At 40.8% G+C, this 26,502-nt stretch overlaps 1 protein-coding gene across 5 annotated transcripts in view; it reads right to left on the bottom strand.

Annotated features, from left to right (window-relative positions):
- Positions 1–2,681: 2,681 nt before the first annotated feature.
- The window catches only part of LOC119886904 (plasma membrane calcium-transporting ATPase 1-like), a 100,365-nt gene continuing 76,544 nt past the window's right edge, over positions 2,682–26,502 (bottom strand). For 2 of the 5 annotated variants that reach the window (XM_038697885.1, XM_038697883.1), the window contains exons 13-21: positions 26,380–26,467; positions 25,989–26,095; positions 23,456–23,647; positions 20,372–20,585; positions 19,893–20,104; positions 19,489–19,596; positions 17,788–17,970; positions 12,302–12,512; positions 9,402–9,539 (exon numbers count right to left, since the gene is read on the bottom strand). In XM_038697885.1, coding sequence (XP_038553813.1) covers positions 9,535–9,539; positions 12,302–12,512; positions 17,788–17,970; positions 19,489–19,596; positions 19,893–20,104; positions 20,372–20,585; positions 23,456–23,647; positions 25,989–26,095; positions 26,380–26,467 — 1,320 coding nt within the window. In that variant the 3' untranslated portion in view covers positions 9,402–9,534. Of the gene's footprint in view, positions 9,540–12,301; positions 12,513–17,787; positions 17,971–19,488; positions 19,597–19,892; positions 20,105–20,371; positions 20,586–23,455; positions 23,648–25,988; positions 26,096–26,379; positions 26,468–26,502 lie in introns of all 5 variants that reach the window. The other 3 variants (XM_038697882.1, XM_038697884.1, XM_038697886.1) reach the window with 2 other exon arrangements.

Here is a 26,502-nt window from a genome sequence, read left to right as displayed (position 1 = left end):
CAAAGTGCGTTGATACATTTAATAAATTCATGAGGTGTTAAGATCAAACCTCTCCCAGGAGAGGGCATCATTCATTCCTATCAACTTGTCAGTCAGAAGGAAAACAAATCAATTTAAATAGTAAATAAAAGAAAATCTGTATGAAATTAATCTTCAACAATAAATAAATAAATCACAAATTGACACAGATTTATTTCAAATTCCAATGGCTTTATTTTATGTATATAGATTTTATATATTTATATATATTTATATATTATATATACTTATGTAACAACTTTTACTCAGTTGCTTGATTATCATCTTTTGTTCAGCTTAAGTTCAAACGACATGACACTAAGACTAAGGCATTCCACACGATCATATCTTACAAAAGAGTAAAGAAAACAACGTGGGTGTGTGCACCTGTTGCACACATACATACATACATCAATGTACAGGTTTCGTGGTTCTGTTTGTAGAAAGAACTGAAAAATAAAAAGTCAATAAAGACGGAGACGAGCAGACAGAGTGAGGGAGAGAAAGTGAGAAACCAAAATGAACCACTGGAGTCGAACTGGAGGATTCTGTTGCATAGATTGAAGCAAACAGGAGGAGGATGTTTGATAGAAAACAGACAGGATGAGAGTGAACGAGGGAGAAGGTGACACACACACTGAGGAAACACACCTTCACCGAGCCAACAGCCCACCTGACACACACACACACACACACACACACACGGAAGCACAAGTTTTATTTTGGCTCACAAACAAATCACTGCTGAGGCTCAGACAGGACACTGAGGTCATGTCCTCTGTGTTTTAGCATTATGATGACAATGCTAACATGCTGATGTTTAGCAGGTTTAATATTTACCATGTTCACCATCTTAGTCTAGCTTGTGTGCATGTTAACATTTATTAATTAGCACTAAACGCAAATTGAGCTGAGGCTGATGAGAATGTCATTATTTTGTTATTTGTTCATTTAAAAAAAGTGTTGGACAAATAACAAATGTGGCGCTAGATGAAAAGTCAAAGGACACAACAAATCATAAACATAGGATTTAATATGTCCTCCTGTATTCCTGGCAGTATGAGCAAGGCTTTGAAACAGAATTTAAACCTCCATGTTGGGGAATATCTGCACATAAAATGTAAACAGTAACTGAATAAATGAAATAGCATAAATCCAAATAAGAGAAAAGAGAGATTTTTTTGGATTCATGACCTCAGTATTTCTTGAATCCTGCTGCCAGATTTGCCAAACCACCATCTCGAAGCAAAATTTTAATACCGTCAACGTTGTCACCATGACGGTCACCTTTACTGCCTGATGAAAACCGAAAAATCACTAAATAAAAATTTTTACACAGATTTCTCTAACTGAAGTCATCTTGAGCAGGTGTACAAAACATTTACTCATTCACTTTATTAAATCATGTTGCCGTGTGTTAATACAGACTTAAAGTCACATTTTATGAAACACTCTTGTTCTCTCTCTTTTCCAGGGTCAGACTTCCAGTTTCGTCATCTGTCTGTCCAGTACACAGACAGGACATATTTAGCCGAGCTTAGCACAAAGACTGGAAGCAGAAACAGCTAGCTCCATCAAAAAATAAATAAAATACCCCTTCTAAAAACTCCAAAGCTGTTTGATTTAGAAACAGAAAGTTTTTGGTTTCTTGTGGTTTTCATTCTGTTTTAGATGTTTACTCCCAGACGGGATTAAAATCTGGGCAAACCCTTTTTAAATGGCAGTGAAGTCAGACTTAAATGTAAATCTAAGCAACTATCAGTTTTGAAGACGGAACTCTTTTTTTTTTTATTGCAAATCTCTCATCTGACCAATTTTGAAATTTTACACATAAATAAACAAACATTTTCCCTTAAATTTGGATATTAAAGAATTGTGAAGACATGTAACAGACGGGACATTTCATTAGAGCTAAAAAAATTAAACAAATGTAAAAATGTTTGCCTTTTGATTTTCTGTTGATTAATTAATTGGCAACTATTCTGAAAATCAATTAATGTCAGACGTTCTTATATTTCAGATTCTCAGAATAGAGGATTTGCTTTGTCATATAAAAGTAAATTGAATAATTTGGGGGTTTGGTTGCTATGGGAAATTATGACAGGTTAGACAATTTTTAGAGACAAAAATATAGATTGATCGATAAAAAAAGTCATAATTGACAGACTTATCAATATTGAATAGTTGCAGCCATACATGTTACGGTGCACTGTGGTGGACATACAACATCTCTTAATTACCATTTCTGTACTGACATTTCTTATCAGCAAACATGCACGCCGATACTGACTTATCTGTCCAACAAACAGACATTTTACAAATAACCAACAAACTCCATTATCCTCATTTTTCTCCCCAACCTGGCCAGTAGAGAGAAGCAGGATGACGATGGATCATGTAGATCAATGGATGTGATTGGTGAGATGATGACACCTGCAGAACTGAAGCCTACCTGAACCACATGCTGAATGTTTCAGGTCTTGTTAACTGTCATCGTCTCCCCCACTCCTCTCACTGCACAGATGAGTGGGTGATGAGTTCAGGAGAATCTAGAAATCTGAGTGTTGCGTGTGCGTGCGTGCGTGGTGGGACGAGAGGATGAAACAGGTGGATGTTTTTGGATAAAGATACGATGGAAACAAAAATCACCTTTCATCAATCCATCCATCAGAAGTCACACAGTTTAATTTCCTCAGTGTGTTTCACCTCACAGTGCAAATATGTGTGTGTCTGTCTGTGTGTGTGTGCGTGTGCGCGTGTGTGTGTGTGTGTGTGTAATGTTGCATGTGTTTGGGGCGAGTATTTGAGATTTTTCATTTGAAAAACAAGTCAAACTTTTGGGATGTTTCATTCCATACTAAAACATGCAGAACACAGAACATTGAACACATATACTGAACGGTTAGTTTTATCCGAATGCAGTTTCTCTCAATTTTTTTTTTTTTTTTTTTAAAATCTCTTTTCGCACAGAGTGGCTTTAGGCTACACAGAACACGACAGAACCAATCGCACCAGGTTGGACATATTGCTTTAAACCACCAAAGTTTGTATATATGTCATGCATGCCACATAGATGATATTATGTTTATACAAAAATAACACCAACGCCTATTACTGTGTATCATAGTAATTACAGAAAACAAATCTTTTTCAGTCTTTTTTGCAATGAAGTTCAACTGAGAAACCATATATATCTATATACTTATATCTAATTATATCTATGTATATATATATATATATATACATAAATATATACTAGATATAAATATACAGAGATAATATATAAATATATAGATATATGTGTTAAGTGGTTATGACTTTTCCAACTTTGATAATCCAGTTTATTTGAAACATTTTTTTAATTAGCAAATGAAGTGGATGTGAAGATTCTCCAAAGAATTCCTTAATATCCGATGACAGGAAGCTGTTCTGAAAGAGGCAGTGCTCTGAAGAGGAAGACCCGCAGTCAAAATCCGACTGGATAAGAAGCGAGTTCCTTCTTTTTCCCCCCCAAGTCTCGTCTGCCGAGTCTCGTCCTGGACTGTTATATTTGTGATGCAGTTGAAACCACAAGCACAAACAGGTCTGGAGCCTCTGATGGCGGTGCTGTACTGTGCACCTGGCATGAGACGTGAGGGCAACCAGTCCAAGAGACGACCACCACAGCCACATCAAGGCCATGGCAAGAGCAGAGGGACAATCTTAACCAGGCGGGAGGGAGGGAGGAAGGGAGGGGGGTCATGTCAAACTTTCTAAAACAAACTTGTGCAGAAGAAGAAAAGAAAACGGAGAACGACTTTGGCAGAACATTCTTAAAGCTTTGCTGGGTGATGATTGGCTGATTGCCCCCTCTCCCCATTTCCTGTCACCGACACAGACAGCAGGTACACTTCATTCACTTATAAGACAATATTTACATTGCACTGACTGTAGGAGCAAAGGTCAGATTCAGCAGAAAACTAAGAGGAAACGTCGTCTGTGTCTCATTTATAACCAACACACACGGCAGAAAGAGCGCAATGTCATGAGCGCTTTAACAGTCCTGCTCTCTTCCCAGGAAATGTTTCTGAAGTTAGTAGTTGTATAAAATGGCGATGATCTACAGCTGCAGCCGTGTCCCGTCACAGGCTCCGCCTTCTTTAATGTCCGAAATTCACAACCAAATATAAAATTAGGAATGAAGCTGAAAAAAGTGGCGTCTCTTCCTTCTTTGGACTGAATTTTGACGACGCAACCTGTGGTCCGGGGCCTGCCCAAGTCTTTTTGGGGCCCTAGTAATAATTAGACAGCCCACCTAGCCCCCTCACCCCACAGTCTGCAAACATGTACAGCAACAGACGCTCAAATCAGTGAAAGAAACATCTTCAAATGAACAAAAACTGTTCTGTACAGAGCCGTTGTGGGATGTTCAAATACCAAAATAGAAGTTTCAACAAAAACTCCAAATACAAACTTACTAAAGGTATTACAGCTCCTGGTCACAGTAATACTGGAATTACTTACTAATAACGAAGAGAGGAAACTAGACCTGACCCAAGACCCAAGTCGAGCTGGGTTCAAATTATATTCAGTCTAATCAGGTTGTGTTGGCCCAGGTCTAACTGTCCTCAAGTCCGATTTGGATCAGAGCCCATAGACTTACAATTGGACTAGGATCGTCTTAACCTGAAGATGCTTTTGGGAAACTGGGTCAAGGCCAGTTAATAAAAATAAGAGTCACTTGTGCACATATGCTTTGGTCCTCAGGTTACTTTCTCAGTTTTGGTTTGTCTAAAAGGGATTGGAGCTCATTTTTTGGAAAAGGGGCAGACACGCCTTCATAGGCCACGCCCCTTTCAAAGGAGGCGGTGCCTGAAGCGGGACACAGCTTTGATCCTCTTTAAAGTCGTCAGCTCCAACAACAGCCAGTTGGAAAACAGAGTCAGTCCACTCATTCAAAGAAATCAGTCGTAGTAGCTTCAAAGTACAAAAACAAAGAAACCCAGCGGTTGGATAAATAATTATACACTCCCGTTTAATGTTAGATACAGTTAGCTGTATTCATGTTGCATTTGCTGAACTCTAATGGAGTTGGATAACTGCAAATCACATAGCGTGTAGTGTATCACAACATAACGTGAATATGCTCATGTAAAAGGGGGCTGATGGAACTAGATTGTTGAGATTCCAATTGAACGGCCAACAGGAAGTAAACAAGTCACTGCAGGTTTCTGAGCCCTAACATCAGGTGACCAAGACGACACACGTGGCATAAATATTTAGAGAGCTGTAAAAAGACAGAGTCCACGATAGATTCATCTCATTCATGTACTGCACTGTCACCAAACTCTTCAGCCTATACATATATATTCATATATCTCCAAAATATTAAAAAGTACTTAATATAAAAATACAGAAGAATTGTAAAAAATGAGCAAAACATTGAATTTTATATGAAAAACATGCAAGAAAGATTCCCCATTTAGTTAAATAGTAACTCTAAGATTCAGGAAAGTAAGGGAATGAAAGGGAAGTGGTCGGATGAGAGAAGCGCAGGCGAACTGCCACCCACTTGCTTTTCATGTAAACATTGTAGAGGTCCTTTAAACTTGGTTCGGCAGTGACGACTGAAGATTTTCTCCTTGCTTTTTGGTCGTGTTTGGAGTAAAGGGCCAGGGGAGGGGGGTCAGGGGTGAGAAAGTCCAAAGGAAACCTCAATAATAATGAGATAAAAAAAACAATACAGACAACCTATAAAATATGGCTCTGAGTTACATAGAAAAAGCTCATCAGAGGGGAGAGGAAGAACCTAGTCATGACAAAAAGCTGGAAATATGGCAGTAGTAGCACATTACTTCAATAACGTGTCCTGGTTCATTGATAGGTTGATGGCTGCTAGTCAGACTTTGCGGGGATTAGATGCATCGCTGCTTCTGATTGGAAGATGATTTCTTCTTCTTTTAAGACAGTAATCTGCAGACAATGGCAGGCAGAACATACTGAGCGGCAGCGGGGACACACAGTGGATGAAACTCTACAGGCCGACTGGTGACATCGTCAGTCTCCCATAAACCTCAGCGTGGCCGCCACACTGACGTCTGTTAATCAAACACAGCAGAGCGGAGAGGGATGACGATCAAACACCTTCTCTGCTGCTCGCTGTGTGATGTCACTGACAGCTGATTTAGTTTCTGTTCAGAAAATCTGACAAACAAGGGGAACAAAAACATCAGAACTGGTACTAAGATTTGTCCTGAACACAGGCAGACGGTCCAGACCTTGTTCAGAGATCTATTAACTTCCTGTCTGTTGAACTGACACAAAAACAGACTCATCGATAGTGGAGACATTCCTATTTTAACGTGTTCAAAATTAACACAAAGCTAATTTCAGAGGCAGAGATTACATCTAAAGCCAATGTAAAGACTATGTGGGCACGCTTGAGAGCCTCTAAATGGTTAAATTGTTATTAGTCTTTGTGTTTTTATTACAGAGGTGCAGTAGTTCTACTTTAAATCTGAGTCACATTATAAAACATCATTATCATCATGAGTCACCAGGAAGAGTTTGAGGATGTGTCTGGGGAGAAGACAAGGTAAACTGGGGCTAATCTGGTGCTCCTGCAACCCAGGTCTCCTTAAGGACGTTTATTTTGAGAGACAAAGGGATGAGCACTTCCTCATCCTGTGGCAGTAGCGTTCAGTTTGGAGAGTCCAAACCTAAAAGAAGTGACTTAAATGTCGACATTTTGTCATCTGCGAGGACGGCACAGTGGGGCAGTGGTTAGCGGGGTGGGGGTGTGTGTGTGTGTGTGTGTGTGTGTGTGTGTGTGTGTGTGTGTGTGTGTGTGGGGGGGGGTCGCCTCACAGTGTCACGGTCACAGGTTGTCATCTGTCATTTTTGACTGGTTGCCAAACATTAAGAGGGTGGGTATTATCTAATATGAGCATGTCAGGCAGAGGGAGAAGCTGGGGAGATAAAAAGAGAGAGAGAGAGAGAGAGAGAGAGAGAGAGAGAGAGAGAGAGAGAGAGAGAGAGAGAGAGAGAGAGAGAGAGAGAGAGAGAGAGGGAGGAGGAAGGAGATAAGACTGGCATTTGATGGACAATGAGTGATAACGTTCATCCCTGGAGTATTTTCGTTTCCGTCTGTGTCTATTTGTTAACCTAATTGAACTGAAACCAGCACCGAGCTCAGTGCACAGTTGCTGGTACAAACATAGACAACTGGAGCGGAAAGATAATTTTCAGGGAATGCTGCATCCTTTCTTGTCGGCCTCATTTTATCAGTGCAACCCAGCATGGGTATGCATGGATGAATCACGTTCGCAAGGAACCACAAAATTTAGGGCCACACGTACTGTACGCAGAGTTTACTCGCCTACAGGTCCACCTATGGATACACCTACTGTAGTAGGGTTCGTACAGATTTGTGCAAGAAAGTGCAATTCAAGCTCTTTCAAGGTACCTAAAGCAAAAATGTCCAGACTCCCCTTGCCTTTACCATCACATTTAAATTGTTTTTTTTTTTAATTGCAATGGTTTAAAAAATTCTTTTATACCCACAGTAATCAATGTATTGTCACTTTTATTTTAGCAGCTGTTTATATTAGTTTTGAACATGATTATTTAATGCTTGCTAATTTCCAGGTTAGGAATAAACAAGGCAAAGACTTATCTAGTTATGAATCAATTTGGCTCCTCTTAGGAGTCATTTTTTTATTTTTCGTTTGCCAGCCAGTTGTCAATAAAAAGACAGCCAGGCATGTTACTAAATCAATTACAAAATCAGTAGCTCTAGTAGCTGATGAGCAGGTACAATAGTTAGTTAGCTATCTTCAATGCCCTGATGTCGGGTTTATACCTGACGTGGAGGGGAACGCAAAAACGCCCCCTTTTCATTTCGTGGCCGTGTCAGTCAAGCAGCTCCACTCCACGTCTGGTGTGAGACGCCAGGAGAAAAAAAAAAGTCAAACAAAAAAACAGTTTCATTTCAATATTAAAAGATTTTTGGTTTACATGAAAGAGTGTGTAGATGAAACACCAGATTATGTTAAAAATCAAGCATTTTTCAAGGACTTAATTTGAATTCAAGCATATTCCGAACCTTGAAAACATAAAAGTTCAAATTAAGCATTTCTCCAACTTTCAAATACTTTGACGAACCCTGCAAGGAGTATTTCAGGGCTTTAGCTGCCCTCCTGCTGTTTCCTCAACATGAGCTGAGTAATGATGAGTCAGCTCTTGTCTTGTTGTGTTAACAGGATGTTCAGTCCTACAGACAGGAAGTTAGTGGAGCTCTGAACCGACGCTGCTGTAGACTAACACACATGTCTAAACACAATCGCAAATATTCATTCGTAAGTTATCATGCGACTCAACACGAATGAAACATAACATGCATCCTACTAGATGGGGAAACATGAACCACACTCGTGCTTCCTATCAACAATGTGGACGTACTGGGGGAGGGGCAGAGAGAACCAGAACCCTGACTGGATGAGATGAGATCAGACCCCCATTGAGCAGCTCTGCTCTGGGCGCCGCCATGTTAGATATTTTTGGGTAGTAAACATTCGGTCCTTCCACATGCAACACAGCAGCTAAAGAAAAACCATCACATACAAAAACGATAAAGGGAAGAACAATTTTTTAAACAACTAAACCTTGAAGACTGTAGTGTCACACTCACAAGACATTCTCAGGAGTCTGAATCAACCATGATTTTACGATCGTTAAAAAAAAGAAAAAAAAAAAAGATTACATTTTTGCTTTTGCCTAAAAATCTTCTGATCACCAAACCCGGCTATTAGCTGTGTGGAGGAGCCGAAAAGCGTATGTACATGAGAATCACTGCACTCTTTTGAAAAGTTCGGTGCCGTTTTTGAGAGCGTTACGCAGGAATGAAGCGAGTACAGAACACGACATGCTGCTGCGAGTCCCCCAAAGATCGAACCCAACAAAGTTTAAAAGCTTTTCAAAAGGATCATCAAGTAAAAAATATACATGAATGGACAAGGACAAGCCTTCCACAGTGGAGACTCTGGACTCCACCCTCTGCTGATACAATGCGTGTGATTGTGGTGGTGGAGGGACAAACTTACAGGCAGGACGATGCCACAGTCAGTATGTAAAACACAACGTGGCAGGAATGACTGAGAGGGGTGAAGACGGTGTGAAGAATGTGTGTGTGCAGAATGAGGGGATGAGCAGAGTGATGACTTCCCTCCTCAGTGCGACAGTTCAGTTGGTGTGATGACAGATGATGCTGACAGAGAGGAGGGAGGAGAAGAAGGAGCTCAGATGGATGACTCGCGGCTGTGGGTGAAGGCGCTGGGCGGCTCTCCTCCTCCCCCCGACCTAGAGGAGGCGCTGGGGAGGGGGTCGATCTCGTCTCCAGTCTCCTTGATGGGGGGGATGCGAGCCTCCTCCTCGGACAGTGGGACGAACTCAGGATGGGCCATGAAGCTGTGGATGGAGCTACGGGACTCTGGGCTCTCAAGCCCGGCGTACAGGGAGCTACGGAACGCGTTCACCACCTTAATCTGAAACAAAGGAAGAAAAGAAACGTCAGAGGATAAGCAGATGGGCAGCTACAGACTCCATTGTTATGACAGAGTGATGTCAAGCAGGCTGCAGGGACTGATGGTACACATGGTGGTCGTGCATCTGAATCTGGGCGGGGAGGTGCAAAACCACAAAACACAACTGGTCAAACAGAGGTTGGCTGGATGAGAACATGGTGGGATAACAAAAAATAATGTCCACAAACATCAACACAAAAAGTTAAAAGAAAATACAATGATGATGTTGGAGGCAGCCGAGTGCAGGAAGACAAACTGCAACAAAAAACTCTACCAACAGGTGGCACTATCTTCACGAGGAGCCGTCATTGACATAATGCATTCCCTAGCATCTTACCTAACCTTAACCTTCATAACTACATGCCTTACGTTAACCCTTGCCCTACCCCTACCTCTAACCTAATTCTACCCTCAACCCTAAAACCAAGTCTTGACCCTTTAAACTTGTGGGGTCCAGCACAGTGGTCCCCACAAAGCTGCTGGACTCCGGTTTTTGGATAAATATAGTAACCCCCGCCCCCACACACACACAAACACACACAGAGTCATCTTCATCACATCAGAGGACATTACATTCACTTACATTAATTACCTTCTCTTCTAACCTAACCTTAAAGTCTTCACCCTAAAATGGAATGATTTACATTATGGGGACTTGTATTTTTATTTACATAAAAACAGACAAGACCACCAAAGTCTTGTTGACTTTCTTTTCTTATATTATTTTATTTGACATTTTATTCATTCATTATTAATTTATTCAAGTTAGGATAGTTTCATATCCATGGTCAGATTAATTAGAGGCAACACAGGTCCTCATAGTGTGACTTTGCAGTCAAGTTGTGTTCCCCCACATAATGAACACATAGCAAACATTAGGGCTGGGTACTGAACCTCAATTCTTTTTTGGTGTAGGCCGAAACTAGTATATATAACTGAAAAGTCACATTCATCATCTTGCTGACTTTTCTGATCAGATAGGCCCTGATTCCCTACTCTGACAAAGTTCTTGTACGGCTGCACAGGTTATCTGATAAAACAGGACCCAAATTTGTTGATATTATACGTCAATGTGCAAATTCACTAACAAATTTGCAATTAAACAAATTTTGATGTGTAAACAAATATGTATAAATAGCAAAAGCCAACGGACATGCAGGAAAACTGTGACTTTGGGGGCACTTGGGGGTCTAAGGCTCGCTTTGCCAACTGGTAATTGAGCCTTGATGGTGTCAGCACTAGTATAGAAGATTTTCAAACGATACCGGCCCCAGTAAACACACACACACACACACACACACACACGGGAAAAACAACAAACACATGCACACTGTTAAGTATTTATAATCATATTTAGAACCAGAATCATTTTGTCCTCTAGCTGCTCTCTTCTCTCTGCCTTAAACCGCTTCCTCTGTCATGAATCCACAGAGGCTGCAGCTGATCACACTGATTTATACGCACCAGCAGACACTCTTCATCATAATTAATAACCCTGCAGTTCAAAGCTCTCTATTACTGAACCACATGAGAGCTGCAGGCTTAGAGCATACATGCAACCACCACACACAACACAGCTCTCAAGTTAAAAAGCTCTTGGCTGTTAAACCATGAGAGACTTGCTGAGCCTGACAGATTCAACCCTGCTCAGGATTAACCCATTAAATTATCTCGCTGCCCAGGCTGTCGCCTCAGATAAAACAGGAAAAAAAATCAACAAAGAAAGTATAAGAAGGATCTCTGTCACAAATCAGAGCGATTCAAAGCTTCTTTCTCTTCTTGTTGGCCACGTGTGTCTGTCATCGACTCGTCAGGCAGCAAGTCATGTCAGGTTAATAGAAGCATGTTAAGAGTTTAAATCTCCATGACATGCAGGAGGAGAAGCAGCAGGCTGAGAGGTGATGAAAGGTATTTAAAAAAGGAGGAGAACGAGATTAAGATGGAGATGGAAAAGCAGAGGAAGGTGAAGTAGAAAGCACATAGAAACAGTGTGGAGTTCAGAGATGGAAACACATGGAGCAGGTTGTCTGTAAGCTAATTTTTTGAGCTTTTAGATGTTTTTTTTTAGAATAAAGCTGGCCATGTTTTTTCTTATTGTCAGCACTTCTAATGAAAAGACTAGAAGGCAACGCTGTGTTAGTTAATCTCTCAGGACTTTCTGACTTCCGTCTGTGTCAGCCCCAAGCCCACTGGCTCCTTTTGAAGATGTGAAACTGTAAAAACGGCTCACAAATATATACAATTTAATAAAAAAAAATTATAAAAAAAGACTGAAATTTGCACTCTTGTAATTTGTGAGCTTTATAGGTGTATATTTATACGTGTATTTTCGAGCTTTGGACAGGGCCAGGCTAGCTGTTTCTTTTTGCTAAGATGGCTAACCACGTTTGACCTAACACACAGACATGAGATTGATATCCATCATCTCATCTCACTCTCAGAAATAAAGAGAATAAAGTCTTTTTCCCCCAAAATGTGGATTGTGTAATTGCTATAATGTTATATCCGTCAGTTGTTTATAATAACAATAATTATAATAACACTCAGATAATCATTCTGATGTTTTAGATTAGTTCAGGATGTTCAGACATCCGCTGTTGGCAGAAACAGTGTGATAGATTTAGTGAGTCATGCAGCATTCAGTGTTTCATGCAGTTGAAACAGAGAAAAAAAGTCCAGCTGGATGAAGCGTGATGTTAGCTGGCCTCTGGTCACAGACTCACTGCCTGCAGTAGAGGAGGAAGCAGTAGCAGCAGGGGGCGGAGCCCCGGCCGAGTTGGTGAGAGAGGAGGAGGAGCTAAGCCCTAGGTGGGTGGGGCTAGAGAGAGTTTTGGCAGCAGTGGCGTCATTGTGCTGGCTGACGACGGACGGCTGGCGGCGCAGGGCACCGGGCACCGGTGCCTGGCCCGTCTGGAAGGTATAGACCACATCCATCTGAAGGAAGGACACCCACAACACACCGTTAGATAGCGGAGAAACAGAGGAAACAGGAAAAAGAAAGACTTCTGGAGAAGTTAGGGGTTATTTCCCTTTGCAAAGGAAGTGCTCGTCTGGATCTTTTTAAAGAGCAGCTTGAGATAGCAGGAAAAGGCCTTATACAACTTGATGGGTGGATTTTAATCTGGATTGTTTCAAAACTGTACAGATGTGAATCAGACCAGATCCAGATGGTCAAATCTAGATGTTATGTGTTCTGCTGCATTTACCCCTCCATTACCATGAGTTTCTCCATTATCTAGATAAAAAATTTACATACAGATCACATGTTATTACATATTATTAAGTGGAGATGAATATACGTGTATATATGCTTTTTCCAGATTTAAACCACTCAGGCAAAGATCTTTTATTTTTGGCAAAAAAAACAAACACTGGAGTATAAAGACATTTGGATTTTGTTTCTTTTGAACTAGCATTAATGTTAAAAACTTAGTAACATATCTTTCCATGGTATTACCTACTCAGAAAGACATCATCATCAAGTTGGTACAGGGACAAAGAAGAACATGAGACGGAAACAAAGACTAGAAGAAGTGGACTAGGGAGAGATCAGGTTTGAGGGGAAGAGGAGGAACATTTGAGAGAAACAGCATAAAGACAGAGAAAGCTGTCATTTAGTTAGTGAAAAGCAAAATGTAAAAATCCAGAAGCTCTGAAAAGAATGAAGGGATGAAGGAGACAACGAATAAAGAGCTGTTGAATCAGGCTGAAAGCACTTTTGAGAGAAGAACGAGTGGAGACAGGAGAAAGAGGAGAAACTGTGTCACTTGGAATGACTGATAAAGTTTCGGCAGCGAGGTGCTGCTTGTACCAATTATTCCCCCACTGTGTTTGACTGTCGAGGCGTTGAGCGGCACAACGCTGCCCACCAGGATTAGAGAGGAGGAGGACAGGAAGAGGAGCGTGGAGAGATAAAAACCTAATTAGCTTGCAGCCTTTCGTTGCCTCCCCCTCCATCCCCTCATCCTCCCATCCCAGGAGGATGACAGACTGATATTACAGATACACAGACATGACGGGAAAGGAGAGAGCTCTTTTCTTTGCATTGTTTCTGATGGTAGAGAGACAGAAGAGGGCAAGGGCTTTCTTTCTGATCCTCCTCGCATCACTTCCTTCTTTCGTGACGCTCTGTGGCTTCACAAAGGGCAGATGAAGGTTACTTTCCGACACTCCACGCATCAGAATCAGGGTTTCCACCTCGACTGACATAAAGCCTGCACCCGCCTGTCCGCTCAGCAGCTTTTGATCATATCAAATGATCTGAAGTTGCCAAGTTGTCATGAAATTGTAGATGTTTAAATTTCCATCCAGGACTTTAAGGACTTCTCATCTAGCTTCTAATAATTGTTTTCTTAACTATTGTTTCCAGGTCGAGAATTAACTTCAAACCTCGGCTTTTAAACCTGCATTAACTGATTTCTTTGGCCACTGGGGGGGAGCGGAAACAAGTTTGAACACAAGATTTGCAAATCAACATTTTTTAAGCTGATATGGGGAACTCCATTGCTTAATTACACATCCAACAGTTACCGAGCAACATTATCATTTATTTGGAGTCATGCGATTGTAAGTCGAATACTCACTCTCTTTTAGCTCCGTTGTTGGTCTCTACCAACTCTTGAGGGAAATACATGGTTCTTTAGCTGCTAAATGTTCCGCTGTGTTCACTAGCTATTTGTTAAATGTGTCTTTCTGCTATCATGTATTTTTGCTGAAAACTGCTGCTTACTACGGCCAAAAGCGTCGCTATGAGAGCAACAAGAGTGAATAAAAATAGTAAAGTGGTGTGTCGGACAGATAAATAGTGAGCTATGAAGTCGAGAGTAGCTGCAGATTAATGTGATGATTCTCTATGAATTCATTAATATGAGTGACACCTTTCACATTGTCATTTTTGTCCTGTTAATATAAAAATATCAATTATAGCCACTTAAAATAAGTGTGTATGTATAACTGTTGCAGAAACACAGTGATTAAGGTATCAGATAAGATAATGTTGTTCCTGGGAAGGACGACGGGCAGTAAAGTCTGATATTGTGTCAGTTTGAGTTTTTGAGACTTCTCAGATAGACTTCTCAGACAAGGCAGAGAGCTTCAGCAAGGTCAAGCAGAAAAACCCAAGAGGGCAAGGCAGAAGAAGATATTAGTTATTATTAATTCACATGTGTTTACCCTCCGGCCACAATAACTACAAATAAGTCCACTGCTGAGAGGAATACACCTGACCTCTCTCATCGACTGAGTGTGTGTGGGAGCAGAGAGTCAGCTGCTGTTACTGTAGGTGGGTGTTAGCATCGAGGCTAATGAACCCCATAGGGACAGAATGGGACTGCCTGTGGACATGCTAATTCTTAGTGAGTCTTGATCTAACCTGTAGGAGGATAACACACACACACACACACACACACACACACACACACGCACACACGCACACTGCAAAGTCCCAGACTGTGAGATGAGTCACAGGGGAAGATGGCAATGTGAAGGTGCTGCTGTTTACCTCCAACACTGACTGACTGAGGAATAAAATGATCCAGCAAGCTTTCTGTTCCACGCTGAATGCTGTCTTTAATTTCTATGTTTTAATAAAGTGGTTCCGTATTGAAGCTCAGCAGCAGAGTGTGAAATTAACTGGACAGCGAATTGCATTGTGTGTGTGTGTGTTAAATATCTCCAGTTTAACCCACACTGTGTTTTCTAACACAAACATTTGACTGAACATGTTGAATGTGGAGGACAGTTTGTGTCACAGAGGAGACAACGTAAAGACAGAGACTCGAACAACCAATCAGGTCGTCTGATGCTGCTACAGTAATCTCAGTGTGGTTTATGCATAAAGATTTAGGCATTATAAGAGAACAATCAATCAATTGTCAAGTCTGTGCTTGACTATGGAGACATCCTGCACTCTCATGTTGCTCATTCCACCTTAAAAAATATGATGCAGTTTTTACCATTGTGCAATCTGGTTCATTACTGGTGATAAATATGTATGAAACAGTAGGTTGGTCCTCACTTGCATCAAGAAGAGAACTACGCACTCACTCTCTCTCTCGTTTAACTCCCACAGAAAAACATATACTTATAAATGCAAAGAAACTGAAAGTCTCATCCTACTGTTTTGTTGTGTGTCTTATTTAAATTTATACTGATCACGTTTTATCAAATCTGAAGCATTTCAAATCCCTTAATGAATCTTTTTAGGTAGTTTGTTTGGTAGACCACGAAGATATCTCTTCACTCATAGTATCATAGCTAAACCAAAGAAGGTGATGAGTTTTCACCGCAGATTTTATAATTATGACGATGATAATGATAATAATAATTTAACTGTGTCCAGACCCATGTTTGCTACCAGCGCGAGTTTAAAGGCACCCACCTCCTGCACCTAGAGTTTTGAAGTTTCCTTCGGGTATTAAGACTCCTTCAGCCCTTTTACTGCTAAAATCCAATAGTAAAGGTTAAATCAGAATGACCATCAACCATGCTGGGTAAATAAGTAAATAAAAGTATTTATGTACTCTATGTTGTTTTTTATCTTGGTCTACTTCTTAATATATGTGGGTTTTATTTAACCATCCATGTGTGTGCTTTGATATTGTGTGTTTTTACTGTTACCACTGCACAACAACTCCCTCCTGGGGACAAATAAAGTTCTACTTGACTTGACTTATCACAAATCTGTGATATTCATTGATCCTGTGTGGACTCATTTTTCTGTGTTTTCTCCTCGCTGGGGGGGTGATGTGCAACAGCTGGAGAAGCCATAGATGCTTAAGTAAAAACAATACATTGGAAATAATATTAAGTTTACTTTATGGTTCAGCAAATATCAACTAAATAAATTGCTGAATTTTCTTACTTCATGTTTCCTGCTGCTGGTCGCAGAATAGATGTAAGCAGCAGCAGAGCACTCGCTATTGTCACGACAAGTTTTCTTTCTTTTCTTTCTTTTCCCAGGTTTTTTGACAGATCTGAGGAAAACTGCATTTTCATACTATGCACCCTGGCCATGAAATAATTTGCAAAAATATCTCAAATTAGAAACGTGTCTATCAATTGATAAATTTTAAAGCATTATAAAGAATGTGGTGAAGGAGGCATGTGGTTGTTTTCTTGAGAGGTCATTGTGTTTGAATAGCTGTACTTTTTGTTAATGTTTTTTTGCTTGATTGTGAATTTTGTCATGTTGTATATGTGGCATTTTAATATTTTTCGTTTATGTATGGCTGCTACCTTGGCCAGGTCTCTCTTGAGACCCGTAACGTCTTGCAAATATTGCATGTTGCAGGTCTTTCTCTGACTTTGGCGTGTATCCACACATCCAACAGTCTACCATTTTCAGTCAGTCAATCTTGTTAACAGCTGTGTCGCTGCAGGCAAAGCAATCTACCGGATGAACCCGACCAATGAGAGCTTGCAGACTTTCACAGCTTGAACAGAGAAGATCAGGAAGGTGTCAGGACTCTCTCACCTGACAGCAGCAACATCATCATTCATACAGTTGAAGAGCGCTCTGGGCTCCTTTTGATCAACATCATCAAACATGTGGTAGAAGTTATCAAATTCGTACAAGAGACGACATATGACTTCTGGGTTGCTTGGCTTTTTGTCAGATCATGGTGAGGCCTCCTAGATGCTGCGCCTGTTGTCATCCACGATGACAGACGATACAAGACAACACGAGTGAGTGTCGACCTCCCTGTTTGTCGCATCGGACCATTATCGGGCTGTAATCATGTAGTCTGATCTCTGCTTCATGTGTGAAGATTACAATCCAGGCAGGATATTTCTGTGTCACTTTGACCTCATGAGTTTGATGAAACACAACGTCTCTGCTGGGACATTGTGACTCTCAGTTCTTCAACTCTGGTTCAGCAGACGATTGTTAGATTTGAGAATGATGATGGTGAGGTGGGGGTGCAGCTGAATTTTATTTAAGTATGTTTTTTTCAGATGACAACTGTCAGATGTTTACCTGAACAGCTTCCAAAGGTTAAAACAACAATTCACCAGTGAGACAACTGCCCAGTCCTGCATCACCATGGCAAATGATGGTTTCTGCAGCTCTCATGACAGAACGGATATTTGAGTCATGTCATTGTCTTCATAAACAATAATTGCCTGATATCAGAAAAACCTTGAAATGAAAAGTTATGTTAGTTATAAAGTAAGTCTTGGGAGGCATTGTGAGGCGCGGTGGTCGTACCTGTGTCTGGATGCGGTTCAGACCTCTGAACCAGAGGATCTGGCCCCTCCTCAGCTCCATCTCAGCGTGGTCGATCTCGTCGGCGCCCTCCGTCATCTGCTCCTCGTGGATCTCCTCCTTCGTGCTGCCGTGACCTGCCTCCTTCAGGAACTTCAGATGGTGGGTCGGGATGGCTGAGATCAGCTGAGAAAAAATAAAAATACTGTGTTGTTAAAGGATCCCTCCACTGAACCATGTTTACCAGGCAGAGGTTCAACAAAGAGGGATTAGCAAAAAGATTTGATTCAGCTGCATCATGGGAAATGTAGGATGCAGTGTTTCTGGAGCCAATTTGTTGGCCTTTTATTTCATAAATGCCACATGAATTTCCCTGCTCTGTTATATTCAAATCAAGGGGGTGTGGTTCTCTGACGACAGGGAAAACCGTACTGAGGTGGTTTTCTTGTCGGGTCTGGCTCCTGGCACCCCTGGCATCCTGCTCTGCCTCTCTGTGATTTAAATGTGAAATTAAATAAAAATGATTTAATAAATTAAGTATATTGATTAATTTATATATTTATATTTACATTTACTTATATATTTGCCTCATGTATTTTAGAATTTATTTCATAGGAATATATTTAACAGTGTATTTAATTTATGTAATAAATATTGATTTAAATGGAATTCGATAAAATACAACATATGAGAATTACTGAAAAAGAACAATTATCTTTGTACGTAAATCCTGTAAAATTAATTTTGCTGTGTTTGTTACTCTTATAATGATTACATATGTTATCTTTAAATTAATCACATAGACATCAGATGTAATGGTGTGTTGAATTATAATCAACGTCATTGATTACAGAAATACGTCGATTTGCATAACATGTGTCGGCGCGTCTCGGTGAGGTTCTGTGACTGGATTCCCCTCGGAGAAAAAGCTGCAGCTAAAACTAAAAAAACCTCATACTTGACCATCTAAAGTTTGGAAGTATTTTCCACAGATACCAAATAATGTGGTACTCCGTAAGCTCTGCAAGCTGAAAATGACTTATCACAGCATTACAACTGCTATGCACAAACACTTGAAGCAAAGCATCCTGGAGCGCTTTGTCAAGACGGCAGCAGAGGTAAGACAGCACCGCAAATTGTTCTTTGTTCAGTTAAAAAAAGAAAGGAGAGAGGCACACCAAGCCTCCTGCAGCAGCTGCACATCAGCATTTCCTTCTTTTCTGTCACCTTCTGTCTCTGTGTTAGAAACAACCTCTAAAGCAAATCACAGACCTCAGATCAGTCTGTTCCTGTCAGCATCTCTGTCTCTCTGCCCTCCAAATGAACCCACCAGCCATCTTATGCCTGAACTTTCTGTCTATTTAATGTTAGTGCTCTAAGCCTGTTTGTGTGTGTGTGTACATTTTAACAGGATCATGCATGTGATGGTGTGTTTGTGTGTGTATCCACAGAGGGACTGACACGCTGGGTTTGTTTTCCCTCTGCGCTTGTAAACAACTCGCGCCGCTTTCATGTGCTGAGCTTATTACCATGGCGATGGTCGTGATGGCAACGCTGCAGCAGCGCGAGCGTGACAGGCAACAGTTTGCAGCCACAAACCTCGTGTATCCACCTCTTCATCTTCTCCTGAGTACATGTTGTTTGTGCACAACGGGCTCTGATGCTGTTTGTTCAGAACACCTGTGGTTCTGCTTCTGGTCTCACCTGTCCCCACAGCAGCTCTCCCACACCGATGAACACACACCACAGCCACTGGTCGATGGTCAGAGCTGTGCAGGAGAACGGCTTCCCTCCGAACTGAACAATGACGATCTTATGAGGAAAGAAACATACAAAAATAAAGTTGTGGATGTGAATGACTTTTTAATTACAGTTTTAAAAAGTCATGCTGTCCTTGACTTCACAGCACACCATTGGCGGTTCTCCTGCATCGGCCCAGTGTAGTCAAGCCTTTAACCTTTTTGGCGTGACCCACTTCCTCCCTCCTTTAATATTCATGCCATAGTTTCATAAAATGTATCTATAAAATAACTGTTTGATTGAAAAACCTTTGGAATAACTGCATTAGATGATGATGTATGGGATGATGATGATGATGATGGAGTTACCTGCAGGGCGAAGGTCCCCAGTACGACGCTGCAGAAGATGGGGTTTCGGTAGATGCCCTCGAACACGTTCCTCTCTCCGTGAATCTTCCTGGCGTTGATTTCATTGAAAAGCTGCATCATGACAAACACGTTGAATACGATGGTGTAGTGCTCCGACGGCGGTGAGTGCAGGGGAGCGTTACGGCCGCTGTCAATGTCGAAAATCGTCTCACCTGAGAAACAATGTAGGAAAAAGTTAGACAAAACAAATCTATAGATTCTAATCTAATAATCTATTTTTGACAGCAAATAATAAATATCTTAAAATGAACCTCCTCTGAAATTGATTTACTAACTGATATTTTTATAAACTGAACAGTAATTTCAATACTTCATATTTGCCCACTGAGATGACCGAGCAGGCAGATTCTGGTTGAAGGGGTTGAATGGCTCATCTGGTTTGAACACTTTTCCTAATGAATGTTGTTAGTTTAACTCACCAGTGAACAGCAGGGTGAAGATGATGACGAGCTGGTACACGGCGTGTCCCAGGATGTTCTTCATCATGGTCCTGGAGATGAGGGGCTTGTTGCGGCCGTACGGTCTACGTAACAGCAGAGACTCGGTGGGCGGCTCGGTGGCCAGAGCGAGAGACGCCAGAGTGTCCATGATTAGGTTGACCCAGAGCATCTGGACAGCCTTCAGAGGAGAGTCCTGCAGGATGGGGAGACATCAGAAGTTTAATTTACAGGAAGGAATGGAAATCTGAGCGAGCAAACACATAATAGCAAAACATATCAACCAGTAACACATCTCCATCTTCTTCTTTTGGTTATTTCCCTCCAGTTACTCTCCCTTTTCTTATTGCTCTCTGCATGTTTTGAGTAGAGTAATACAACCTTTTTTTCCTTCTCAATTTTAATAATTTTCAACTTGCACAAACACGTCTTCACCTCAGTTCACGCTGCTTTGTGCAAATCTGAGTCTTTGCATTGACTTTACTTGCAACTGTGATGTGATGTCTGCAGCCCCTGGTGGTGGCCGCCTTTGGACACCAACCATGTCAACACAGAGGAATCCAAAGGCATGTTTGTACATGCAAGCTGGATGTGTGCATGGAGCACAATGTTACTGCATATTGTGGTTGATCCAAGAGCATAATTTCCACATGGGAGGGGATGTATTGGTGGATGTTGTTGAGGGCAAAAATGAGCGGAAGACCTGCAGACACTATTCAGGACGGAAAAAACAACGGGACTGCTTTGCCACGAGACTTAGAAAGAAAAATGCATTTATATAATTATATACAGTGCATGTTCTCCTAAAAAGATGCTGAACTGAAGATATGGCAGTGACAGTTTTTAGCAAAGATGCAAATACAAGATTAATTATTACAAAAGGTCTCTATCAAGGAAATTAAACATGATATAGTGACTTCTTCATTCCACACATTCTTCTCTATCTAAACCTGGCAACTTTATTACCCACAATGCAAATCAACTGCAAACACTTCGGTCAGAGATTCTGCCCCAACAAGCAATTTATCAGCTTTAACACAACTCCCTCTGGAGCCACAAGACTACCTAGCGTTCCCCTTAACATAACATAAGTAGTGTTAGTGTTTTAACAGTTTATCATACTGTGATTATTAAGCACAATAACCAATTATATTGTTATATGTTTAGTTTCGTTTTAAGTTTAGAAACCTTACTGTCTACAAAGAGGCCATTTGTATTACCATACAAAAGTACAGGTACTGTGGACACAGGGAAATGTCCCAAAAGCTAAAGAGAATGAATATAAAACAGCAACAACACACTGCATCAGAGATCTCTGTATCCTCGGTCAAAGCAGTTCAAATCGTGAATAAATAAATACCTAACCTACATAGGCTACCACATCTTATTTATTTGGGTTATTGAGGGTTTTTTTTTTTGCACGGTTGTTCCTTATTTTGGGGTACGTGTACCTGCTGCCAAAGGTAGGTGCTGAAAATCTACTACTACTGGACTAGTCCGTACAGGTGGTACAGGGCCATCTGCTGCAACCACATGATTTTTCCACAGGTCTTAACAATTGTCTCTTGCTGTTATCTGCTAAACTGATTCTAATGCACATACATGCACACACACACTTCAAAGGACCTCCTCCACTTCTGAAATCAAACCTACGACAGCCCTCTGTACATACAATAAAGACATGAATCAGATTACCATCTTTTAATGATCTGTGCCAACATGTCAGTGGCCTAACAGAAACCAAGCGCTGGATGATCAGTGAGTCTAAACACAACACAGAGACCACAGACCTGCTGAGTCCCTGTTAAATTTCAGGATTATGATGGTGACGTGTTGCCATGGTTTCAGGCTGTATCTTAGCCTACTTTGTGCTCTCTACTCTGTAGACGAGTTAGTTATCTGTCCTGCCAGCTGTGAGCCTTTCAATTAATACACAACCGCAAGTTACTTTTCTTTTTTATTGTGTCAGGAGTTCAGTTTTCTGATTAGAGACACACACAAAAAAATGTGACACGGCTGCCTCTCCTCCACGCAGCGCTCAGACGGTCACATCAAAATAAAAAAAAAACTCGCCTTTTCCTTTTTTCTGTGGAGATTTGATCAAAAAGAAATGTACAGATGTAGTAAGAGCAGATGCATCAAACACTATAGTAAGGCTAAAAATGCTAAATAACTAATCACCAGTACAGATTTTTTAACAGATGAGCAAGATGACACAACTCAGTCTTCATCATTATTTGTTCTCACGTTCTCATCTTTTCAAGTTCTCATTCAAACGTGAGCATCCTGAATCAGCATCCTGACTGATGGAAGGGATATGAAACATTTAAACTCGGTGACATTAAAGCTTAAAGTCTGTGGAGGAAAATTTGTTCTGTATTGTAGGAAAACATAACTCATCCTTCAGTTTAAAACTTGAAGTAATATAGACAAGTATATTTCCTGTTCTCAAAAAAATGCAGTGTATTTTCTGTCTCTATGTGTCTGGAGGGAATATTTTAAAACCATTGATTAGTTAACGAGATGACTAATAACTTTTGAGACGAAAAATAAAATGAACACTCCATGACTAACAGGATTTGAGTGCGACATGCTTGTAATTTTTATTTGAATTCTGTCCCGATTGAGTTAATTTCTAACGCAAATTAAGTGGAAACGTCCTTTTTAATGATCATTTTCATAATGGCAGGATTCTCCCAGGCCTCTTTTGTGCAAACGGTCAAAGTGATCTGTCAAAATCACCGTGCAGGATGAAACATCCGATTGCTGGATCACACTAATCAGAGGACACCATCACAGTCACAGTCTAATCTCTGGCCAAAGTTGCCATATCTGTCCATTAGTGGATGATTTTTTTAAGACAATTACACAAACCATTATGTGCACACAAATGTGAAAACACCAAAGACGGCAGTTGTTACAGAGACTGATTAAATGTGTAACCAACCTGCCCACCATTACTGTCTGATTCAAAATGGATACATCCTGGTGTCTAAGCAGCTGTGACGCCACCATGGGCAGTCATCCCACATTAACTTCAGAGCCAGTGTGCATCCTTCAGCCTACCTGTGTGATGCAGGCGCCGGTGAACGCCACGATCACAGCCACCACGTTGACGGTCAGCTGGAACTGCAGGAACTTGGAGATGCTGTCGTAGACGTTCCTTCCCCACATGACGGCCTTGACGATGCTGGTGAAGTTGTCGTCAGTCAGTATGATGTCAGACGCTTCCTTTGCCACGTCTGTGCCGGCGATTCCCTGACGAGAAGCAGAGGGGGACCATCAGGTTTATGATTTTAGATGGAAACTCAGAATAACTGGCCAGCAGCTGAGGCAGAGCTTTTAAAAGGGATAAAAAAGACTTAAGACAATGTGCTCGGGAGTTTGACTCCCCTGAACAACAACAACAAACTAAGTGCTCTAATGCGCTGAATCCCAAACTGGTTGTATTGGGATTGTGAGAACTGGTTCGTCTGAAAGAGTATGATGATAAAAAAAAGGATCATCCATGCTGAACTAAACCTCTTTTTTAAATAAAAAAATAAGACAGATGAAAAAAAGGTTTTCACATTCAAGTCTAGTGATATTCTATATTTGTGTTATAGTCAGTAAATGTGCAGACCCAAAACAACAATGAATTGATCCACTAACAAAGTTCATGTTTACCCCCTGGTGATTTGACTTTGACACCCCTGGTATAAAGGACAATGCAGCTTAAGTGAGAATATTTTAACCCAATCAACTGACGCAGTGGTAAATATCAAACAGGAGACGCAGTCTTGTTTTAACAGTAACCATAAAGAAGCTGTGATGTGAGTTTCTGTGTCTCTCTGCAGAGTCAGACTCTCCCAGACAGACGGAGGTGGATCGCTCCCTGTTTTCCAGCTGAACGGGTGATAATTGAACAGGGACACTTGGGTGTAAACTGAAAATCTTCCAAATGGGACACACAAGGACTGGAAGGTCACTGGTTAAAATCCCCAGACTGCCTCTGATGCATTTAGGAACAATAACTACTGACAGAGTGCTGTTTGACAGCACAGCAGCTGCTCAGCAGCCTGCAGGGGACACTGGTGTTCAGATGACTTTCCATAGTAAATAAAGGTCACAGCAACACACACTGGAGGCAGCTGATGTTACTGAGCTCATTCACAGGCCCTGTACTGTGTTTTTAATGGATCAGTATCGGCTATAACAAATATATTTGTTCAGTGTAACTCTTTGATGATGGGAGAAACGCCTCAATGTGAATCTGTTCTGATCTAATGAACAAATAATCAGCAGCAGCTGAAACATTCATTGGTGACAAACTGACAGTGAGCAGAGCTGTCAGGTTTCAATCACTCTTTGTCTGTATGTCAGCAGTATTTTTCAGTGCTGCTGTTGGTACACAACCCACATCAGAACCCACTAACCCCTTATTTACAGGCTTAATCACAGTCACTACATGTCTTAGCTTGGCATGTCATGTGTTATTATTTTCAGACTATGTTGGGCTCTCACCAATGGTATAATTAGGCATGTAAACACGACTGGGCAGATCGTCCGCTGTTCCGCGGGACTGAAGTTATTATCGTCACTCAATAAATCTCTGCTTCGTTTATCCTTGTGGGGACTGACAAGGTCTTATTAAATGCCAACACTGTTCTGCATTTACATGAAGTGATACTATAGGACACTATAGAAAACATTAGAAAACATGGGCTTTATTTCCTTTTTGGTTTTTCAGCTGCCAAAGATGTAAACTGCACTGATTGTCAGCTTGGTGTTCAGATATGTTACTAATTAAATCATAAATATCAGATTCTCAGCAGATAATCATAATATAAACGGGCCAAAACCAGTGTGTTTGCAAGTTTTACTTCCTTGACTACAAAACAATGTTTAATTTGTTTGCTGACCAATGCATACTGTGTAGTTTTAGATGATCAGATGTATTTTTCCTTTAACTTCCAGGCAGCCATTGGTTCCATATTAAATTCTGTATGGCATAAAAAAAAGCATTATCAACATCTTTAATGTAACTTTTAAAAAAATGAATGCATGATGTTCACTGTGGTGGATTACACAGTAGTTAGTAGTGATGTAAAGTATAAAGTATTTGACTTAATAGGATCAAACTTGCAAACTCATTGACGTAGTCGTTTAAAGGACTGAGATCAGGAATGAGGATATTGCTAACTAAATGAATGGTTAATTATTTTTGACCAGGATGTAAGACTGATATTATTTATTGTATATAAGACAGAACCAGTATCCATGTTGTCTCTCTCTGTCCGTTGGTGGTCTTTGGAGAAAAGGCGTAGTAACATGGCAGAGTGAGATCCCACTGTGCTGATGAACTGAGGCATCCAAGCTCAACATTTATTGATTTATTATTCTATTTCACAGCTATCTTAATGAATCCATGGGATTAAACTCAAAAGTCACTGTGGCTGACGTTTAGAGAAAATGCCCATTTCATGGCTGCATTAGAAATGTAATTAACTCAAAGTTGTTTTTTTTTCCCTTTTGGTAATGATGCAGAGCAAACTGGAGCAGCAGACGAGTGAAGCAGTGAAGAGCGGTGCAGCAAAGACGACAGAAAAAAAGCGGTTACCATGGCAAAGCCAACATCAGCTTTCTTGAGGGCTGGGCCGTCGTTGGTACCATCTCCTGTCACTGCCACCACCTGTCGAGTTTCACCCACCGTGCTGTCAATGATGCCTGATCAAGTGGAACAAAAAACACAATTCTCTGTTATATAAATAGAGTCTATTTCAGTGTATGAACATGTCAGAAAAGACAGGAAGGACAAATGAATTCCCTTCTTCTGTCAGAGCTTTAAATACATGTAACAACTATCTACTGTAGGCTTAAAACCACACTTATCTCACCTTGTTCACAAGGACAAATAAACGTGAAAGCAGTGCTAAAATGTACTGAAGAATATACAATATATATCATATTCATCGTCATATTTTACTGAATCCCTGTAGGAATGAACCCACCTTTGACCAGAGTGTGTTTGTCTGTCGGCGAAGAACGAGCCAGAACGCGCAGTTTAGGCCAAACTTTGTCCAGACGCTCTTGCTCAACCTGAAAATGTAAAACATGAATGATCAGATTCTTTT

Source organism: Micropterus salmoides, unplaced genomic scaffold (assembly GCF_014851395.1).
Source record: "Micropterus salmoides isolate LMB-PRFRI ecotype aquatic unplaced genomic scaffold, ASM1485139v1 Ms_hic_scaffold_4, whole genome shotgun sequence".
In the NCBI taxonomy this organism is placed as follows: domain Eukaryota; kingdom Metazoa; phylum Chordata; class Actinopteri; order Centrarchiformes; family Centrarchidae; genus Micropterus; species Micropterus salmoides.
This window is presented reverse-complemented; position numbering and strand designations above follow the sequence as displayed.